This window comes from Myxocyprinus asiaticus, chromosome 16, assembly GCF_019703515.2.
Source record: "Myxocyprinus asiaticus isolate MX2 ecotype Aquarium Trade chromosome 16, UBuf_Myxa_2, whole genome shotgun sequence".
Taxonomy (NCBI): Eukaryota; Metazoa; Chordata; class Actinopteri; order Cypriniformes; family Catostomidae; genus Myxocyprinus; species Myxocyprinus asiaticus.
In genome coordinates, this window is record NC_059359.1 from 9,577,597 (window position 1) to 9,599,449 (window position 21,853).

General features: G+C 43.7%; 1 protein-coding gene across 13 annotated transcripts in view; it reads left to right on the forward strand.

The window, feature by feature from the left end:
* LOC127454194 (chondroitin sulfate proteoglycan 5-like) overlaps positions 1-21,853 on the forward strand; it is a 63,862-nt gene that overhangs the window by 9,993 nt on the left and 32,016 nt on the right. For all 13 annotated transcript variants that reach the window (XR_007899500.1, XM_051721226.1, XM_051721228.1 and 10 more), the window contains exon 2: positions 2,117-3,023. Coding sequence is in view for 12 of the 13 variants with exons in the window: in XM_051721226.1 (XP_051577186.1) it covers positions 2,117-3,023 (907 nt within the window). In the remaining variant the exon portion in view is untranslated. The remainder of the gene's footprint in view (positions 1-2,116; positions 3,024-21,853) is intronic.

Here is a 21,853-nt window from a genome sequence, read left to right on the forward strand (position 1 = left end):
GCCACCTCTGAAAAGCCGATGTTGATTCGGGTTTTATTACAGACTCCCTTTTTGCTTGTAAACTGTGCTCTGTTTGGGGTTTCTTCGTTTTTACAACCGGTGATTACCCGGAAGTTTGCCATTTTTAATGATCCATAGTCAATTTTTCTTGTTTGTTGTAACAACAAACTTTCAGCTTCACGCTACTCCCACACCACACACACGCTACAGTAGCCGGATCTTATTTTCTCTGTGTACGGATATGACGTCAACACACATGGGTGAATGACGTATGTATGCAATTTCCCACGAAATCCGTCCCAACAGCTCTAAAATATAAATCATTATTATAGGTTTATCAACGTGTATTTGGGTAAAGACATGGTTTGGAAGATGGATTTTTGTTGCACTCTCTCATTAATAACATTTTGTTATTTTTTAACAAAAAAAAGTTACATAGTGTAGCTTTAAACTATGAAAAACCATTATAAAAATACAAATTATTACATGAAAAATATGATAATCTAAACAAAGTGTGAAATAAGCATAAACAATGACATTTTTATTGTAGGAAAATTATTTCTATAAATTTTTCATTTATTATGAGTGTCCCACCACAGTTGTGGCGTCAAATTGGCCCAGTTGCTAGGGAGGGTAGAGTCACATGGGGTAACCTCCTCGTGGTCACTCTAATGTGGTTCGTTCTTGGTGGGGTGCGTGGTGTGTTGAGCGTGTTGCCGCGGTGGATGCCGTGAAGCCTCCACACGCTCTATGCCTCCATGGCAAGGCACTCAACAAGCCACGTGATAAGATGTGCGGGTTGATAGTCTCAGACGCGGAGGCAACTGGGATTCATCATCCGCCACCCGGATTGAGGCAAATCACTACGCGACCACAAGGGCTTAAAAGCACACTGGGAATTGGGCATTCCAAATTGGGTGAAAAATGAAAACAAAATAAAAAAATTAAAATGAGACGTGAAAATGCAAGGTAAATATCACTTGAGAGAAGAATATTTTTATTACATCATTTCCATTCAAGCTTTAATTTTGCAGAATTATTAATTGCAAAAAGTGTAAAATTGTATTTAATTGTGTATATTTAGGATATACAGTATGTTAGCTATGAAATAAGCCTTAGGAAGAAAAAGGAGTAAGACATTTTATCCCAAAATTGTAACATTTTCATCACTGTCATTTCCAACACGGAATTCTATAATTCACAATACAGAATATGAGATGTGGTGGAAATGACACTGTGGTGGGAATTATCATGACTTTCAGAGAAAATGACAAAACTACAGAAATCTCTTGTGATGCATAGGTCCACAGTGCAAAATGTGCCCAAAGTAAAAAAAAAATAAAAAAACACCCATGTATATACATATATATATACACTTACCGACAACTTTTTCAGGTACACCTGTACACCTACTTATTCATGCAATTATCTAATCAGCCAATCGTGTGGCAGCTGTGCAATGCATAAAATCACGCAGATACGGGTCAAGAGCTTTAGTTAATGTTCACATCAACCATCAGAATAGGGAAAAAATTTTATCTCGTGATTTCGACCATGGCCTGATTGTTGGTTCCAGATGGGCTGGTTTGAGTATTTCTGTAATTGCTGATCTCCTGGGATTTTCACGCACAATAGTCTCTAGAGTTTACACAGAATGGTGCCAAAAACAAAACACATCCAGTGAGCTGCAGTTCTGTGGATGGAAACGCCTTGTTGATGAGAGAGGTCAACAAAGAATGGCCAGACTGGTTTGAGCTGACAGAAAGGTTACGGTAACTCAGATAACCACTCTGTACAATTGTAGTGAGCAGAATAGTGACAAAAGAGACAAAAGTGGTGTAATCTGTCCCAGCTTGGTCTAAACCATGTGCTTCTAGTCTCAACCTCTAATCCCTAATCCTTCATCTTTGAGAAGAACATACATTAGTAAAATAATCGCACTTAATCTCAAATCTTGCTAAAGAAGCTTTTTAAAGACATTGGGAAAGCTATCTTTGAGAAAGAAAATAACTAATGCTAAAGGGCTAAATAAAGTTATTTTTTATTGTTTGGAAGGATTTAAGAGTTTTCAGTGTTTTGTTGAGTTCTTTTAACTGTAATCTGCTCCTTTCAACAGGAAACTCTGTAGTGGGGAATGAGACTGAGGCTGATAGTGCTGTTAATGTGACCTCCTTGTCTACTGAGGGTGAGGAAGAGAAGCTGAAGGAAGTGTCACAGTTTGCCAGCTTGTCCGGTGACACAGACCTGACTCTTCACATCGGACGTAAACCCAGAGTAGAGGAAGAAGGCAGTGGCATGCTGGAAGAGGTCATTTCACCAACTCCTGGTACTAGTAAGATGGCCACCACCAGCTTGCCAGGCCCAGAGATCAGCCCTGACTCTGCTGAGACCGACCACTTGCTACCCCATGACCCAGACAATAAATTCATGGATGAAGATGTACCCACACAGCCACCTTGGCAGGCCAAAGGAGACATGGAGACCACTGTGTTTGACCTGGACCATGAAGATCACAAATCTCCCACAAACCCGCCCCCTACAAACCCACCTTCACCCTCAGACGTCACTGTAGATTTCTTCGACTCTGGTTCCCGTCACAAGAACCTAGAACCTCCATCTATGTCCCCACATGAGCTTCAGGGCAATGAGGCCACCTCCTGGGCCATGACGGACAACTACGACTACATGACGCCCTATGATGACAGCGTGTCACCCACTACGGAAGATTACCCCTACAGCAGCACTACTGACTCGTACGATGATGATCTCACCACTACTCCTTCCTCCAAGGCGATCCACCCAAGTTTGCCCTTCAACCCTGATAACACACAAACCAAATGGTCCACTGCAAATGAGGAACCCTCTGTTCCCCCTGGCGTGGTCAACTCTGTTAACGGCTCAGACTGTCGGCAGGGCTTTGTCCGTAGCAATGGCACCTGCAAGTCCCCATGCGACCTTCAGCCCAGCTTCTGCTTCAATGGAGGCCAATGCTACGTCCTGGAGGGAACTCAGATGTTCTGCAGGTAAGCATTTAGAAGAAGACTATCAGAATAGTCAAAGAGAAGAAAACATTCAGAGCAAAAATAATTAACTATTTGCTATTACTATTGCTCATATGTTGGGCTACTTGGGACTTGAATAAACCTCTAACACTTAGCATTCTAGTAATATTTGTACTGGGGGCGATACCCAAATTTGAGTGGCCTGTTGAGGAGAAGTGTGCTATTAAAGGGATAGTTCACCAGAAAACTACAATTGTGTCATCATTTTCTCACCCTCAAGTTTTTCCAAACCTGTATGACTTTTTTTTTCTTACGTGGAACACAAAAGGGAATGTTAGGCAGAATGACAGCCTCAGTCACCATTCACTTTCATTAGCCACGTTTCCACTATCGGGACAAATAAGAGCATGCTTGTGCCTTCAAGGGCAAGTTGCGTTCCCACTGTCACTTACAGGGCTATATTGTGCCTCCTCAGGGCTTATTCGGGGCCAAGTTGTGTATCCAGCACACAACAGTACAGATTCAGGAGAAAAAAAAAAATAAAAAAAAAAAATATATATATATATATAATTGCAGGCATAGTACAAATCTGTGTTTATTTCAAGGGTTAGCTTGTCTCCAGAGTCTGATACCTCAGCTTGAGTTTTCCCTTGCTTGTGAAATGGGCGGGGTGTGTGCCGTTGGCACCAGGGCAGCGTATTAAGGGCGGGTTTTAGGCCAACGATGCGGGGCTATTGGCCCGATGGTGGGAATGTAGATTGATTTTGGTCTTGCGGCTCGAGGTCCAAGGTTATTGGCCCTGGGTGAGCAGTTGATAGCCTTGGCTCGCACTGGCCCAACAGTGGAAAAGCGGCTATTGTGTGGAAAAAATATTAAATGAAATTGAATGGTTACTGAGGCTGACATTCTGCCTAAAAAGAAATCTCCTCATTTTTGGGTGGACTATGCCTTTAAGTGATCAGACATTTTATTTTGGCCTGGAAGATGATAAAATGGGTGAAAGTATGCCTTAAGGACCGTTCAGACCAAACATGTTTAATAAAATCAAGACTCATTGCAAAAGATACAACAGAAAGTAGGTGCTTCGAGACACGTTTTTAACAGTTCAGTTCATCCTGACACAGTGTTTAAAAAAAGCTGTGCTCCTGTGTTAGATGCATAAAAACAGTAAGACGCAGTCAAAAACATTCATCAAGCGCATATTTACATGGAAAAACAATTGAAAAACATCACGGACGGATGCAAAAATGCATTTGGTGTGAACAACCCCTTACAAAAAATCAAGGAAATATAATATTATAGAGACTTGAGGGTGGGTTCTAATGAATTGGACCAATATGCAAGCACCTAACAACTACCCAAAACACTATAGCAACTGCATAGCAACAAGCTAAAAAAACTCAGGACACCTTAGCAACAGCATAGCAATGCCCTGTCAACCACCCACAACACCCTTGCATTGTATCTGCGGCTTTCAATTTTTTTTTTTAGAAAACGTCAAATCTAGTTTAAAATTGGAATGGAATAGAGGGAAACTCCCAAGGAGAGAGTCCTTCCCTCATGTTGCATCTGGCCACAAGGGGAACTGAGGACTCACACAAGGACAAGCCGGGTGCTGCGGGCAAAAAGCACCTCATGTTTTCCCAGATTCTTTATGAGGATAGTTTATTAGGAAACTTCCCTCTCGCTGCCAGATTATTTTGTGCACAACTGTTTTTGCCAAAACATGAGACACACATGCACACTAGAATCAAGTTTATGTTCACAAACCTTGTTTGTTTTCACGTGCCTTGCATTATGACAACAATTCTCTCTTTTCACATGAAAAATGTTACTAAGATATCTAATTAAGAAGAATAACAATCGGACCCTCCCTTAGACTTGCATACGACTCAATCAACTTCACCATCACTGCAGATGTATTTACCATCAGAGCAAAACTGACTCATAAGAAAATAAAAAATCACATTTAGATCTCAGTAGTTCACCCAAAACTTTAAATTCTGTCATCATTTACTCAACCTCATGCTGTTCCAAACCCATATGACTTTCTTTATTCCGTGGAATACAAAATGAGGTGTTAGGCTTTAGTCACCCTTTGCTTTCATTGTATGGAAAAAAATATGCAATAAAAGTGAATGGTGACTGACTGAGGCTAACATTCTGCCAAGCAGCTCCTTTTGCATTTGATGGAAGAAATCCCTTTAATATCTCAGTTGTTTCTCTTAGACTGCAATGAGATTAAATGTGCTCAGGTTTGCCAAGACACTAAAGATTGCTTTTAAAAGTCAGTGATTTCCGTTTCTCACCGAAGTCTTCCAAGACTTCAGAAGTTATCTGAGCTATGCTATCACACTAATTTTATAGCTATATGCCAACTATTGTTGTTACTAACTCATTTGTGTCATTTTTATTTCTCCAAGGAATTTTAGGAGAAACATCTAAAACAAAGTTGGTACATAAAAGAATAGTTACATAAATATTTGAAAGTAATACATTTTTCTGTAACTGCTATACAGCAAATGCCATTACAAAGAGGTTATAGGAAGGATTATGCTTAAAGCTAAAATAAGTATGAGACGATATGAAATTCAGCATGTTCAAGGGCAGATTAGGATGACGTGGGGGGAGGAATGGTAGAGGAGAACTGGGCATATTGCTACCTGAAAAGCATCTTTAGCTTTCCCACATAAAAGTCACACATTGTGGAGGATATCCTTCGCATTATTTTCATATAATAGAATACGATAATTTATGGGAGCTAGAATTGCTTTGTCTAGTCACAAAATTAAACTATCATGATTTAATTTCTGGTCCCTTCAGTAGTACGTGAAGGTAAAAATGAGTGCAGTTCACTCTTCCAGATGCCCACAAGTTGTAATTCATGTGATTGTGGCCTTAGGCCATCCCCTAGCCAAACTGTGACCATTAAGACCCTATTCATGGCCATAAATCTCTTGCCTCTCCCTCTTTTTGGATTTGTGCAGTGGCCCTCACTGTGACCTCAACCTTCACGTAAGCCCAGATGTCAAGGTTATAGCAGTAAATTCCCTTAAATTTGCTCACTCATTGTGATGTACTTCATTCCCAAAGAAAAGAAATATAACCCAGAGGTTGCTCTTTATTTGTGTTTTTTTTTTTTTTTTTGCTCAGGTATTCTTTATTAATGTATCAAATTTTGTCAGATGTTTCTCCTAACTTTCTTAGGAGAAATAAATATGGACAGAAATGAGACATTGCTGACATAGAGTTATGTAGATATCCTTACTCTGATAATTTGGTCGCAAAAGAATTTGATGAGAAATGTTTGAGTTTCCTGAAACTCTAGGACAAATATGAGATTACTAGGGTCTATTTGTCAGGAGTAAAATCTGAAACTCTGGAGACTTAAAGGGATAGTTCACCCAAAAATGAAAATTCTCTCATCATTTACTCACCCTCATGCCATCACAGATGTGTAGGACTTTCTTTCTTCTGTAGAACACAAACGAAGATTTTTAGAAGAATATTTCAGCTCTGTAGGTCCATACAAAATCAAGTGAATGGGGTCCAAAACTTTGAAGCTCCAAAAAGCACAAAAAGGCAGCATAAAAGTAATCCATACGACTCCAGTGGATTAATCCATGTCTCCTGAAGCAAACAAAATGTAACTTCTTTTTCACTGTACATCTTGCAATTGCAGTCTCTAGACAGGTCTCATGATTACATGCTCGATTACGCTTCCTAGTGCTTGATGCTTGCGCAGAGCGCTAGATGGCACTAGGAAGTGTAATCAAGCTTGAAATCATGATCGCCAAGGAGACTGCAGATGTCAAGATTTATAGTGGAAAAGGAGTTATATTTTCATCTGTTGGATCAATTCAAAAGACATCGATTAAACCACTGGAGTCTTATGGATTAATTTTATGCTGCCTTTATGTGCTTTATGGAGCTTCAAAGTTTTGGTTACCATTCACTTGCATTGTATAAACCTACAGAGCTGAGATATTCATCAAAAATCTTTGTTTGTGTTCCACTGAAGAAAGAAACTCATAAATTTGGAATAAAGTGAGGGTGAATAATGAAGGTAATGAGAGAATTTTTATTTTTGGGTGAACTATCCCTTTAATTCTCCATTTGTTCTCCACTGAAACTCATTATTGCCTTAGAGAAACAATTAATAAATTAAAAAGATCTCACATGTGGTTGTCTTTCTGTCAGATGTGCTGGATTAATGTTTTTGTTCTTTCTATTTTTTTACTAAATACTGTAATTCCATAGAAACATCATCTAAGAAACACATACACAGCTGTAAAAGATCTTGCTGAATATTTGACCCTCACTCACTAATATAAATGAGTGGCATTGCGGCATTCCCAGATACTCCCTTTACCCAGTCAATATATTACATCTCTAGGCATTTCTAGTGGCTCTGGATAAGAGCATCTGCTAAATGCCATGAATGTAAATGTACATTTCTATGGATCACAGAGTCTCTGACTGAGTTCATGGCCAAACTGTTTCACAGTACTCCTGTACTTGCATTGTAAATAGATGCCTGCCTCACCAGTAACCCCCCCTGTGGGACTGGTTACTCTTCCTAATTCCCCAAAACAGGCCTAGACAAAGTGGGTCAGTGGAGCTCTGGGCAGCTGTGTCCCATGTTGGCTTTGTACATGAGGCTCATCTGAACATACTTATTTATTCACCAGTGCAATCTTATTAGAGGATGAATGTTAATGGCTCAGACATCTTTTCAGCGCTTTGTCCTTCCCCCTCCCCTCTCCATGCACCTCTGTTGTTTGTGTTCTGTCATCTTTCTCTTAGTTTGTGTAGACATATGACAGCTGAGTTCCCTATCTGTCACTCACTCACTCGATGTTGTGTCGATGTAGTGACACTAGGGGTCACTCTTGGGAGCCCCAAACACCTCTGATTTTGAAAAAAGTCCAATGGGAATTGGCGAGTGGGATTTGCATGCCACTCCCCCGGACATACAGGTATAAAAGGAGCTGGCTCGCATCCACTCATTCAGATTTTGTCTTCGGAGCCGAGCGGTTGTGTTCAGCGAGCTGAATTACTCTGCCGATCCATTCACCTTGAAAAGCTGTTGGATTTACGGTGCATTACAGTGGCTTCTCCCCCTCTTGCACTGGTGAAGTGCAGAGAATGCCCCTGGGTGCTTCAGCAGCTAAAAGAGTATATTCTTCCTACTGAAAGAGTATATTTTCCCTACTAAAAGAGTGGCATTAACGGAGAGCGTCTTTTTAAAGATGCCTCTCCGTTTGTGTGCATTTCCTGGTTGCGGTCATTACCTCTCCGCTTCTGATGGCCACGATCGCGGTCTTACATGCTTGGGCGCTGCCCACGCGGATGTCATGTTCTCACTGCGAGAGCGTGACCATGGCAACATTGCGGTCGCGGTTTTTCCTTCGTTAGAGGGAAAGACCACCCCAGCGGCTCCCCGCCTCTGTCCTTCTACCTATGGGTTTGAGGCCGCGTCGGTTAGCACTGGGGGTAATTTGGGGACCCCAATTGGAACCACTCCACCGGGTAACTCCCCACGGACCACCCATTCCCCAGTACGCTCGTTTGCCCCACTGGGATGAGATTGCCGGCTCGTCTCAGGGCGAGTTTGCAATCTCGTTTCGGCGCTCGCGAAGTGGATGAGCTCTCGATTTCAGCATCAGAGAGCGGGCTGTCCAGTCTGACGCTGAGGACTCGACTGGGCTACCCTCCACCCCCCCGAACTCTCGCAGCCTGACAATTGGTTCCTGTGAACTACCTGGCGGGGCCGCCTGAGGCCCCCATCCAGCACCTTGTTTACTTCGTCTCTGGCGGCTAAGACCTGCGGTGCCACTGAACAGGCCACCTCTGCCCTGCACGCCATGGCTCTCCTGAAAGTGCACCAGGCCAAGGCGCTAAGAGAACTGCACGAGGGTAGTTCTGACCCCGGTTTGATGCAGGCGATGTCCATCCTGGTGGTCCAGGAGCGCCACCTATGGCTCAACTTCGTCAAGATGTGGGAAGCTGACAAGGTACGGTTCCTTGACGCCCCCGTCTCCCAGGTCAGCCTGTTTGGCGACACCGTCAAGGACTTCGCCCAGCAATTCTCGGCGGTGAAACAGCAGACGGAGGCTATTCAGCACATCCTGCATCGGTGTGGTTCAAGACCTCGCACCGCGTCTGCTTGTCGCCAAGGGTATCCTCCTGCTGCAACAACACTGGCTCCGCCGCAGCACGCCTCCGTGCCCCGGCCCTGGCGTGGAGCCACCTGCAGGGAGCAGACGCCACCCATCTTGCGGCCGGCCGCCAAGAACCCGAGGAAGGCTTCGAAGCGCCCCTGAGACAGGCGACCCAGGCACATGGAGACCTGCTGTAGGCCTAGAGATGGTAAGCAGACCACTCCATCCCCTGGTGGAGGGCCGGGAGGAGAATCCTTTGCTTTTTCTTTGATTCGCACTACACGTTCAGAAAAGGAGCGGTTTCCTCATTCCTTGGGTCACATATCCGGTGCTCACGGCCGTCGTTATCACGAACACTGGCCACCGTTCCATTATGGCAGGTATGGTGCTCCAGGTGCGGACCCCCTGCCCCTGCGTGCCCAGCTGTGGCACAAACACGGACATGCCAGGCCAGTTCTGACAGACTGCGGGGATGACTTTCCTCCTTCCCCCTCCCTGTCCGGCCCTATGGTGGGTATCCAGAGCCAGGTAAGTGCTTCAGTGATCCTAGACTCAGCACGGCCATGAAGTCGGGGCTCCAGCCCCCTCGACGTGGTGCCTCAGGCTCCACCCCGTCGCGAGGCCCCACCCGCCGGTACATCCGATGCGATTGTCTCCTTGGTCCCCCTCGCTCGGAGCTTGGCGGTGTGGCTCGCGCTCCCCAACTAGTAGCAGTGATTGATCAGGACCGTCCGACTCGGCTACACGATTCAGTTCGCCAGGCGCCCGCCCAGGTTCAGCGGCATTTGCTTCACTTTGGTGAAGGGCAAGAACACTGCTACCCTGCATGCGGAGATTGCTACCCTTCTGCGGATAGAGCCTGTCCCTCCGGCCGAGATGAAGAAAGGGTTTTACAGCCCCTACTTCATCGTAACAATAAAGGCGGTGGGTTTCGGCCAATCTTGGACCTGCGAGTACTGAACTGGGCTTTGCACAGACTCCCGTTCAAGATGCTGACGCAAAAACACATTCTAGTGAGCGTGCGGCATCAAGATTGGTTCGCGGAGGTAGATCTGAAGGACGCGTACTTCTACATCTCGGTTTCACCTCTACACAGACCCTTCCTGCAGTTTGCTTTTGAGGGCCAGGCGTACCAGTACAAGGTCCTCCTCTTCAGCCTGTCCTTGTCCCCTCGTGTCTTCATGAAGGCCGCAGAGGCAGCCCTTGCGCCGCTAAGGGAAGTGGGCGTCCGCATCCTCAACTATCTTGATGACTGGCTAATCCTAGCTCACTCTCAGGATGTGCTGTGTGTGCACAGGGACCTGGTGCTCATGCATCTCAGCCGGCTGGGGCTTCGGGTCAACTGGGAAAAGAGCAAGCTCTCCCCGGTTCAGAGCATCTCTTTTCTCGGTTTGGAGTTGGACTCAGTCTCAAAGTCAGTGCTGAACTGTCTGAAGGCGTTCAGATGGAAAACAGCGGTCCCATTGAAACTTTTTCAGAGGCTCCTGGGGCATATAGCTTCCTCAGCAGTGGCCACACCGCTCAGGTTGATGCATCTGAGAACGCTTCAGCACTGGCTTCAGACTCGAGTCCCAAGATGGGCATGGTGCCGTGGGACACATCGCGTAGTCGTCACGCCGATCTGTCGCCGCTTCTTCAGCCCTTGGACCGACCTAGCGTTTCTACGGGCACGGATTCCCCTAGAGCAGGTCTCCAGGTGCGTCATGGTTATGATGGACGCTTCCAAGATGGGCTGGGGCGCCGTATGCAATGGGCACGCAGCCGCTGGCTCTTGGACTGGCCTGCGACTACGTTGGCACATAAACTGCCTCGAGTTGTTGGCAGTACTGCTTGCCCTGCGGAGGCTCCGGCCGTTGATCCAGGGCAAGCATGTGTTGGTCCGGACGGACAACACGGCGACGGTAGTGTACATCAACCACCAAGGTGGCCTACGCTCCCGTTGCATGTTACAACTCACCCGCCGTCTCCTCCTCTGGAGTCAGCAGCGCCTCAAGTCGCTGCGAGCCACTCACATCCCGGGCGACCTCAACACCGCAGCGGACATGCTGTCACGACAGGTTATGCTCAGGGGAGAGTGGAGACTCCACCCCCAGATGGTCCAGCTGATTTGGAGTCGATACGGTCAAGCGCAGGTAGACCTGTTTGCTTCCCGGGAATCCTCCCACTGCCCGCTATGATACACCATGACCGAGGGACCCTGTGCAAGGTCAGGGAGGATGAGGAGCAGGTCGTCCTAGTAGCACCCTACTGGCCCACCCAGACGTGGTTCACGGACCTCACGCTCCTCGTGACAGCCCCACCCGGCAAATTCCCCTGAGGAAGGACCTTCTTTCTCAGGGACGGGGCACCATCTGGCACCTGTGACCAGACCTCTGGAATCTCCACGTCTGGCCCTTGGACGGGACGTGGAAGACCTAAGTGGCCTACCACCCGTGGTGGTAGACATGGTCACTCAGGCTAGGGCTCCCTCTACGGTGTCTGTATGCCTTGAAGTGGTGTCTGTTCGCTAAGTGGTGTTCTTCCCGATGCGAAGACCCCCAGAGATGTGCAGTTGGATCTGTGCTTTCCTTCCTGCAGGAGAGGCTGGAGGGGCGGCTGTCCCCCTCCACCTTGAAGGTGTATGTAACCGCCATTTCGGCACATCACAATGCAGTAGATGGTAAGTATTTAGGGAAGCATGACTTGATAATCAGGTTCCTGAAAGGTGCTAGGAGGTTGAATCCCTCCAGACTGTGCCTCATCCCCTCGTGGGACCTCTCGGTAGTCCTTTGGTGTCTACGGGGAGCTCCCTTCAAGCCCCTGGAGTCAGTTGAGCTAAAGGCACTCTCTTTGAAGACTTCCCTCCTGACTGCGCTCACTTCCATCAAGAGGGTAGGGGACCTGCAGGCGTTCTCTGTCAGCGAAACGTGCCTGGAGTTCGGTCCGGGCTACTCTCACGTGATTCTGAGACCCCGACCAGGCTATGTGCCCAAGGTTCCCATGACCCTGTTTAGGGATCAGGTGGTGAACCTGCAAGCGCTGCTCCAGGAGGAGGCAGACCCAGCCTCGGCGTTGCTGTGTCCAGTGCATGCTTTACGCATCTATTTGGATCTCACGCAGAGCTTTAGAAGCTCCAAGCAGCTCTTTGTCTGCTTTGGCGGGCAGCATAAAGGGAGCGATGTCACCAAACAGAGGATCACCCACTGGGTCATTGAAGCCATCATGATGGCATATCACGCTCTGGACGTGCTGCCCCCCGTGGGGCTACGAGCCCACTCTGCTAGAAGTGTGGCAGCCTCCTGGGCCCTGAACAATGGCAACTCTTTAGCAGACATCTGCAGAGCAGCAGGCTGGGTAACACCCAACAACTTTGTGAGGTTCTACAATCTCCGGTTTGAGCTGGTCTCGTCCCGTGTATTGTCAGGTACGAGCAGGTAAGTTCTGGGACAGCTGGCCAGGTGTACCGCTTGCACATAGCGTCTTTCCCCTCCCCTGAGGTGAAGACATGCACTTTGACTCCCAGTCGTGTTCACAAAGTTGTGATCCCTGGATGACTTTCCTCCTTAGCCCTGTGGCAGACGAGTTGCCAGCCCAGTACATGTGCTAACTAAGCCCTGTACTGGGTGCTCCACATGCGCTGGTTCCCCATAGGTGACCCCATGTGATATATCTTCCGCTAAATCTTTTCCCTGTCGGTAAACTGCATCTTCCTTGGGCAGAGGTTCCTCTGCCCCTGGTCACTGTGTTTGTAGAGCTCCTCCCCCCTCGAGTAGGACCTACCAAGGGACTTCTCCACATGACATACTTCCGACAAGACTCGGTAAGACCATGTGATGTATTTCCACTGAATATACCCCCCCCCCCCCGTGGTCTCCGTGGTGTCTTCCCCTTGGGAGTGACATTTTGATGCAAATACGCTTTTTGTCCCACTGTATACAGTGCATCCGGAAAGTATTCACAGCGCTTCACTTTTTCTACATTTTGTTATGTTACAGCCTTATTCCAAAATAGATTAAATTCATTATTTTCCTCAAAATTCTACAAACAATACCCCATAATGACAACGTGAAAGAAGTTTGTTTGAAATCTTTGCAAATTTATAAAAAATAAAAAAAATGAAAAAAATCACATGTACATAAGTATTCTCAGCCTTTGCCATGACACTCAAAATTGAGCTCAGGTGCATACTGTTTCCAATGATCATCCTTGAGATGTTTCTACAACTTGATTGGAGTCCACCTGTGGTAAATTCAGTTGATTGGACATGATTTGGAAAGGCACACACCTGTCTATATAAGGTCCCACAGTTAACAGTGCATGTCAGAGCACAAACCAAGCCATGAAGTCCAAGGAATTGTCTGTAGACCTCCGAGACAGGATTGTATCAAGGCACAGATCTGGGGAAGGGTACAGAAAAATTTCTGCAGCATTGAAGGTCCCAATGAGCACAGTGGCCTCCATCATCCGTAAATGGAAGAAGTTTGGAACCACCAGGACTCTTCCTAGAGCTGGCCGCCCGGCCAAACTGAGCGATCGGGGGAGAAGGGCCTTAGTCAGGGAGGTGACCAAGAACCCGATGGTCACTCTGACAGAGCTCCAGCATTTCTCTGTGGCGAGAGGAGAACCTTCCAGAAGAACAACCATCTCTGCAGCACTCCACCAATCAGGCCTGTATGGTAGAGTGGCCAGACGGAAGCCACTCCTCAGTAAAAGGCACATGACAGCCCGCCTGGAGTTTGCCAAAAGGCACCTGAAGGACTCTCAGACCATGAGAAGCAAAGATTGAACACTTTGGCCTGAATGGCAAGCGTCATGTCTGGAGGAAACCAGGCACCGCTCATTATCTGGCCAATACCATCCCTACAGTGAAGCATGGTGGTGGCAGCATCATGCTGTGGGGATGTTTTTCAGCGGCAGGAACTGGGAGACTAGTCAGGATCAAGGGAAAGATGAATGCAGCAATGTATAGAGACATCCTTGATGAAAACCTGCTCCAGAGCGCTCTGGACCTCAGACTGGGGCGAAGGTTCATTTTCCAACAGGACAACGACCCTAAGCACACAGCCAAGATAACAAAGGAGTGGCTCCGGGACAACTCTGTGAATGTCCTTGAGTGGCCCAGCCAGAGCCCAGACTTGAACCTGATTGAACATCTCTGGAGAGATCTGAAAATGGCTGTGCACCGACGCTCCCCATCCAACCTGATGGAGCTTGAGAGGTCCTGCAAAGAAGAATGGGAGAAACTGCCCAAAAATAGGTGTGCCAAGCTTGTAGCATCATACTGAAAAAGACTTGAGGCTGTAATTGGTGCCAAAGGTGCTTCAACAAAGTATTGAGCAAAGACTGTGAATACTTATGTACATGTGATTTTTTTTTTTGTTGTTGTTGTTGTGTGTTGTTTTTGTTTTGTTTTTTTCTTTTTTTAATAAATTTGCAAAAGATTCAAACAAACTTCTTTCACGTTGTCATTATGGGGTATTGTTTGTAGAATTTTGAGGAAAATAATGAATTTAATCCATTTTGGAATAAGGCTGTAACATAACAAAATGTGGAAAAAGTGAAGCGCTGTGAATACTTTCCGGATGCACTGTATGTTCACCTTTGACCAGACCGACTGCATTTACGTTAATGCCTCACTAAGACTGGCATTGGCAGAATTATAAAGTGTATTTGATCGTTTAGGCGCTTACCCACATTAGCGCACAAACATTAGCCGCCTGTCAACCAAACAGCACGCAGCTACAGACGTCAGGAAATAAAAAGTCAATCTTTTATATTTTATCTCGATCAACCAACCAGTGGCTGTCTTGTTATCGTGATCGATGTAATGAACACCCCTGTTCTAGATGTAGAACATTGGCTAATTATAGAAAATTACTCAAGAATATATCATCGATATTGAGGAAATCTCTCTCTTTTTTTTTTTTTAGATAAACATCAAGATTGTTTTATCACCCAGTCCTAGTGATAACATTGCCTTAATCTCTCACATCAACCCAATAATCTCAGTGATAGAAAGCTAATTTACAGGCTACATTATAAACACACAGAATCTAGTAAGCAGAAATATGAAATTTGTTTCTTCAAATTAGAGGCAGGATTAATGCTGATATCTGGCTTGAGCAAGTTAAACTCACATGACACAATCAAGCAATTGGCCTTTTTCACTGTGAAAAGGCCATTCAGGTGCGGGCGTGATGTTCAGGTGTTGAAATGTGTTTGAGGCATCTTCCACATCCATAACAGTTGGTGTCAGATCTACAGCTGCCATTCAAGTTTTTTTACGTGTGATTTGATTTGACAGGAGTCACGAGACTCTCCCTAGCCAATCATGTTGATAGATAAAAATAAAATCAGGACAGGGAAGTAGCGAATACAGACGGTGGGAAAATAGCGCATTACAAGTACAGATACAGCACTTAAAATGTACTCAAGTAAAAGTATAAAAAACTACTTAAACTACTTAAACTATTTTAAACTACTTTAAACTACTTCAAAAAGTACAATTCCTGGGGAAACTACTTAATTATAGTAACGTGAGTATTTGTAATTCATTAATTTACACCCATGTTCTTTGGAAAATAAAAATAGAAATAAATGAAATAATTTTTGACATAAATAAGAGTATAGAGCTTTACAATTAATGTGGACAGAATAGTCCAGATAATTCAGTCTTATAAAAATGTGATGAGAAATGTTGGAGTTCATATTATATTCTTTTGATTGCAGACAAATGCAGCTTGACAAATCCGAGCACATTTTGTTGAGACATTGTTGAGATCTCTTCTGAAACTCTAGAGGAGACACATGTGAGATTAATGGCTTTCCTCTGAGGAGACAAATCTGAGATGCAGAAGACTTGAATAAATTACATTTGAGATAATCTAACTTTTTGATTTTTGTTTTTCCTATGAAGTGTTAGTCATCCACAAGAGGACATGAAAACACATTCACAGAGTGGAGTACAGAAATGTGAGAAATGTAGAGTTTAGAGAGAAGTGTGAGTCAGACTTCACTCAGCCTGCCAGAGTTCATAAAAAGTGTGTGTGTTTTTGTTTGTGTTTTGAAATAATGTAATATCCGAGCTATTTACTGTATGTGTCAATTTGTATATAACATCACTGTTTAGATCTCAACAGTTTGTTGCAGTCAAGTAAAAGGATGACATCTCAAACCTCCCACATAAGTGCCTCTGACACGTACAGTAGAGCTGCTTTACACTCATTGACTATGAACCTGAAACCCGAGTGTCTAATCTTGTCAGAAAACATAAATACATCCCAAAGTTCCCATGAAAATCCAACTTCTTTTCAATATGAGTCAGCCTTTATCACCGTGATTGGATATGCTGCAATTGGCAGACATTTATAGTAGGGTTAACCCCGTGCGACCCCACGTACACATGCGCGGACGTTGTATTTTGACTTCGCTATATGCAGCACATAATTTAAATTCATTTAAATCAACTGATATCAGTTCAGGAGTCTCTGTGCTGTCAGTAAAGGGTTAAAGTCATGTGACAAAACAACATGGCGCCGACCACAGCAGAGTTTGCCTTAGGGAGAAACGCCAACAAAACTACATCTGGTAAGAAACCTAATTAAGTTTTTACATTGAAACCTGTTTGAGTCAAAAGATATGGCATTTTTTAGATTTGAGTGATTTATCACAAAACGCCACACTGCTAAACACAATGTACGCTAATGTGTATTTTAGCGCATTTTTTCCTTAGAAATCCTATATTTACTGTGCATTATCATATTGAGAATCAATGGGTTCATCCAAAAGCTAAAAAATGTTGAATGACTTTATATGGAGTTAGGATGAAAATAAGGTGCATTTTGAATTGTTCTGAGACCAGTGCAGACAGACAGCACACTGGAGGTTAGGTCATGCTCTAAATAGGGTGCAAGGGAGCATCCTGTAACTCTCTATGCAGCTAAGTGCATTTAATTCAAACTTCCTATTAAATGTATAGGGCCACTCAACATGTTTGGCAGACATGAGACAATAGTAATAAGTACTACATATATTCAGAATTTATATTGTAGAATTTTATTTAAACTTGGTTGGCAATAGGGCTGGGTATCACCTGGCACCTCATGATACGATACATATTGCAATAGACATGTCATGATTCGATATATTGCTATAAATCACGATATCATAATTTGATTTGATTACGATCCAATTTCAATTCCAATTCATTTGGGTATATTTCTGCTATATACTGATGTCTGATGAAGAGCATGTAGCTCGAAACATCACATTTTGTCTCTTGGTGAGCTCATTAAATTGATTTGGAAGTAACAGTGTGCAAGATTTGTTGTGTGTTTACTTGATATGAATACACTAATAGTTAATTTTTTTTTTTTTTTTTTTTTTTTTTTTTTTGCATGTTTATTAGGTGCTACTAGTTACAAATCAAAAAGGGAAACGGAAAATACACAGCAGTCATGCTGTTCTAGGTTCAGAATATAAGCTCTGTATAAGCTCTGAACAATGCATAAGCTCTATCAGCAGCATTTGTGGTGTAATGTCGATTACCACAGAAAAATAATTTGGACTTTGTCCCTCAGTTAAAAAAAAAAGAAAAAAGAAAAAAGAAAAAATGACAGTTACAATAAGGCACTTACAATTGAGGTACACTGACAAGCCAATTGACTATAAATACTCACTGTTGCAAATGTATAGCCACAAGACTTAAACATTATGCCTGTTAACATGAGGTTAGTGTGATAGAATCGCTTTCTGAACTTGTCCGTGTAAAGTTATGTCAAATTTTTGAGGAATGGCCATATAAAGCTGGTAATTTCATATGATAAGTGCAATACCAGAAAGGGACTATTTACATCCACTCACTGGAATTAAATTGGTAACGCAAAACCAGAAGTTCATCCACCTATACTTGAAGTCCTTTCACCCGAAAATGTATGATTTAGACAACTTTATAGAGTGAATAATTAGTTCAGTTGCTTTAAAAAATAGAAGCTTCACATACATTAAACCATCTTTAATAGTGGCTCAGTTTACTTCCCTTGTAAGTGCATTACTGAAAGAAAAGTCAAAATTATTTTCTGTAGCAACTGACTTTATGCCACAAATGGTGTCGATAGCGCTTAACTTGTACAGAACACAGAACATTCCTTTAAAACCGTGTTCTGTAGCTCATATGAGCTCGCTTGAATTTCGAAGGTCAGCAAATGCTTGCTTGTTGCAGATAAATAGTGCGTTGTTGTCACAGACACAGTGGGACTTGATTAATGATTGGTCCTAATCCAGTCTTGATCCCTCTCAGTACCCGGCTTATTACCATTGGGGGGTCTTCGAGTAATGGGGCCCTCCCTCTGGGAGTCACCCGGTGGTCCACCCAGGGATCAACTGGCCCGCTGCCTCCCTAAGCCCATAAAATATTGCAGAGATTTGTCAGCACAGAATAATGGGAAATCTTTTTTTTTTTTTTTTTGGAATTTTGGAGTGATTGTGGTATTAGTGGCATTACTGGTAGTTAATGAAGGGTTACCGCTCATGCTGTGGCTGTGCTCAGGATGACAAATGGCAGTGAAACTTAACCAGAGACTAAGAGTTAAAAGAGCCAATAGCCTTTTTGAAAGAGACACTGCTTGTCAGTTTTAATTGAGAACGCACATGTGCTTTAGCTGGACCAGCATGAAAATTGATCTGAAAAGAGTGATTTGAGCTAAATAAAGACTATTCCAATTGATTCGTTTGTTGTCCGATTTTATTGCTGATTTGAAATGTTTTTTGCTCGTAATCTTTACAAACCGTTTTGAAGATTTCAGTCTCTTCTTATTCAAATAGATGCACTTGCTGTACTTGTATCCAGGGGCACCTGCAGGATTTAATCTGATAGTATGCACAGAAATCTGCCTAATAAACCTTATATCTAGGGGGGTCCGGGGGATTGTTTTTTTGTGTAAAAAACAACACCAAAGTGTTCAATTCTGGTGACTTTGAGATAAGCATTTGTTTTATTTTCTTTAGGCTAAAGCATTTCTTCCGGGAGGCCTGGGTAGCTCAATGGTAAAGACACTGGCTACCACACCTGGAGTTCGCTAGTTCACTAGTTCAAATCCCAGGGTGTGCTGAGTGACTCCAGCCTAGTCTCCTAAGCAACCAAATTGGCCTGGTTGCTAGGGAGGGTAGAGTCACATGGTGTAACCTCATCGTGGTCGCTATAATGTGGTTAGTTCTCGGTGGGGCGCATGGTGAGTTGAGCGTGGATGCCACGGTGGATGGCGTGAAGCCTCCACACACGCTATGTCTCCGTGGCAACACTCTCAACAAGCTACGCAATAAGATGTGCGGGTTGACACTCTCAGACGTGGAGGCAACTGAGATTTGTCCTCTGCCACCTGGATTGAGGCAAATCACTACGTGACCACAAGGACTTAAAAGCACATTGGGAATTGGGAATTCCAAATTGGGTAAAAAAAATAAATAAATTCTTCCAGTAACCATTCGGACAGATGCGTATTCGCACTAAAAACGCAAAATGCGCCACAACGAATAGAGCAAAACACAAGTGTCTCAAGATGCATTTTTATCAGTTGAAGAAGTTCTTTTTAACTAGACACAGCGTCTAAAAATGCAGCGCTCCCGTGAGAGATGCTAAAAACACAGTGAAACATGACGCAGTTTTCAAAAGACATCTATCCAGCGAATGTTTATATGGAAAACGATTGAAAAACAGCACGAGCGGATGCAAAAACACGTTCAGTTTGAACAGCCCCTTGTTCACGACACAGCACTAGCTCAGGTTTCTCAAAGTTACGTCTCAAAAAGACAGACTTTTGTTTCAGTTGATTGTTGGTACATTTCCACTGTATCCAGCACTGTTTGTTCTTACATTTAAACTGTTTTACTGTGTGAGAAACCGCTCCAAATGATTCAGTGAGAGAGCGGTCCGAATGAATTGTACTGAATCACAATTCAATTCAGACCGTTTTGCAAGCCTGTTTGACCAATTAACTGAAAAGAACTCCCTCAAAAGAATTATACATTCGCAAATTGGGCATTGCTAGTTCTTTTAAGCTGCCAACAGAAATACGGGACACATTTCATGATTGATGAAATATTCTGAGCATAAATATTCCTCAGGGCAGTCAGAGCACTCATGGTACGCACATTGCGTACTGCCGTACAGCTACAGGTGCCCCTGCTTGTATCCGTAGAAAATAGCTTCCCACAGGCTGCCTGGAGGCATTACAAACATGGCCGCTGAGTGACATGTCTTGCCTTAAAGGGACTTTGGACTTAAAGCTGATGTATGTAACTTTTCAGAGTTAAAATACTTTCTATCCCAGCTTAATATGCAGAGACAACTATAAGTAAGCCATTCAAAAGGTAATTTTCTCAAAAACTGTAAACTGTCTCTGTCTCAAATTCAGGTGTTTGTTTTTAGTGACCCGCTTAGACCCCACCCAAAAACGTTACCCTGTATGCAGAGTTCCCGACTTAAATAAACAGAAAACAACAAAACCGTCCTTTATTTTTGCGTTTTCCATGTTAACATGTGCTAGGCAGACACCCTTGACTGTTGTGCCGTGTCTCGCACAGGAGCCATGTCAATTTTAAAGAACTTCAACTGTTAAATATGCATTTTAAGACACCTACGTTCTGCTCTATTTGTGTTGCCACGTCTAGCTTCTTTAGCGCAAGGACGCGTTCGATATACACGGCCTCTTACACAGCAGTATATGGGCAGAAATGTCCAAGATTATGTTGTTCTTGTGATGGGAAAGAATGAAAGATAGCAGGGCAGGGAGGGACAAAAAATAGTAGTAGAATAAAATTGTAAGAGAAATGGTAAAAAGGAGGTAAACTAAGGGGAGGTTTGGTCTTAAGTCAGTGTCAGTGATTGAATGACATGTCATCACTACATCTGTTTCGACTACTGCTCGCAACTGCTCAGCTGGGGCTGTTTGGCATCCATCCATCTCAACGCTCAATCCTCTATCTAACACATACGCACACGCACGCACACAAACAGAGTCTTAGCTGAACCATCTGTCCATGGCAGCTTCATAACCTGCCCATATCTTTTCGCACAGAGGTTAATAGCACAAATTTAACACTGACCCACTGGAGCCATTCAAACCTGCTGATCAAAAAATCCACCCCTTAAAGGGATAATTCACAAAAAAATTAAAAATCTGTCATAATTTATTCACAATCAAGTATATTGATTGTGATCACTTTCTTTCTTCCATGGAACACAAAAGAAGCAGAATGTTAGCTTCAGTCACCATTGACTTTCATGGCATGGAAAAAAGATGCAATGAAAGTGAATGGTGACTAAGATTATGGCTAACATGTTCTTTTGTGTTCCATGGAAGAAAGAAAGATATACGGGTGAGTGAATGAAGACAGTTGTTTCATTTTTGGGTGAACAAAGCCTTCAAAGAACTGATGTGACTTAGAGCAGGTCTTAGTTGTAAAATCAAACACACAATCTCACTTTGCCTGTCAGTTGCATTGATACTACATTTTTCTTAAAACCTTTCAAACTTCTGATTTCATTTCACATAAAATAATATAAATATTGGGTAAATGGTTTAATTGCTGCATGCTCTGTTTGGAAAGACAGCCTATGTGGGATGAATCTGACAGACTGCATTAGATTTCTTACTACTGATGTAGCCTGATTGTCTCGCAACTAAGAGACACAACTATAAACACGAGTGA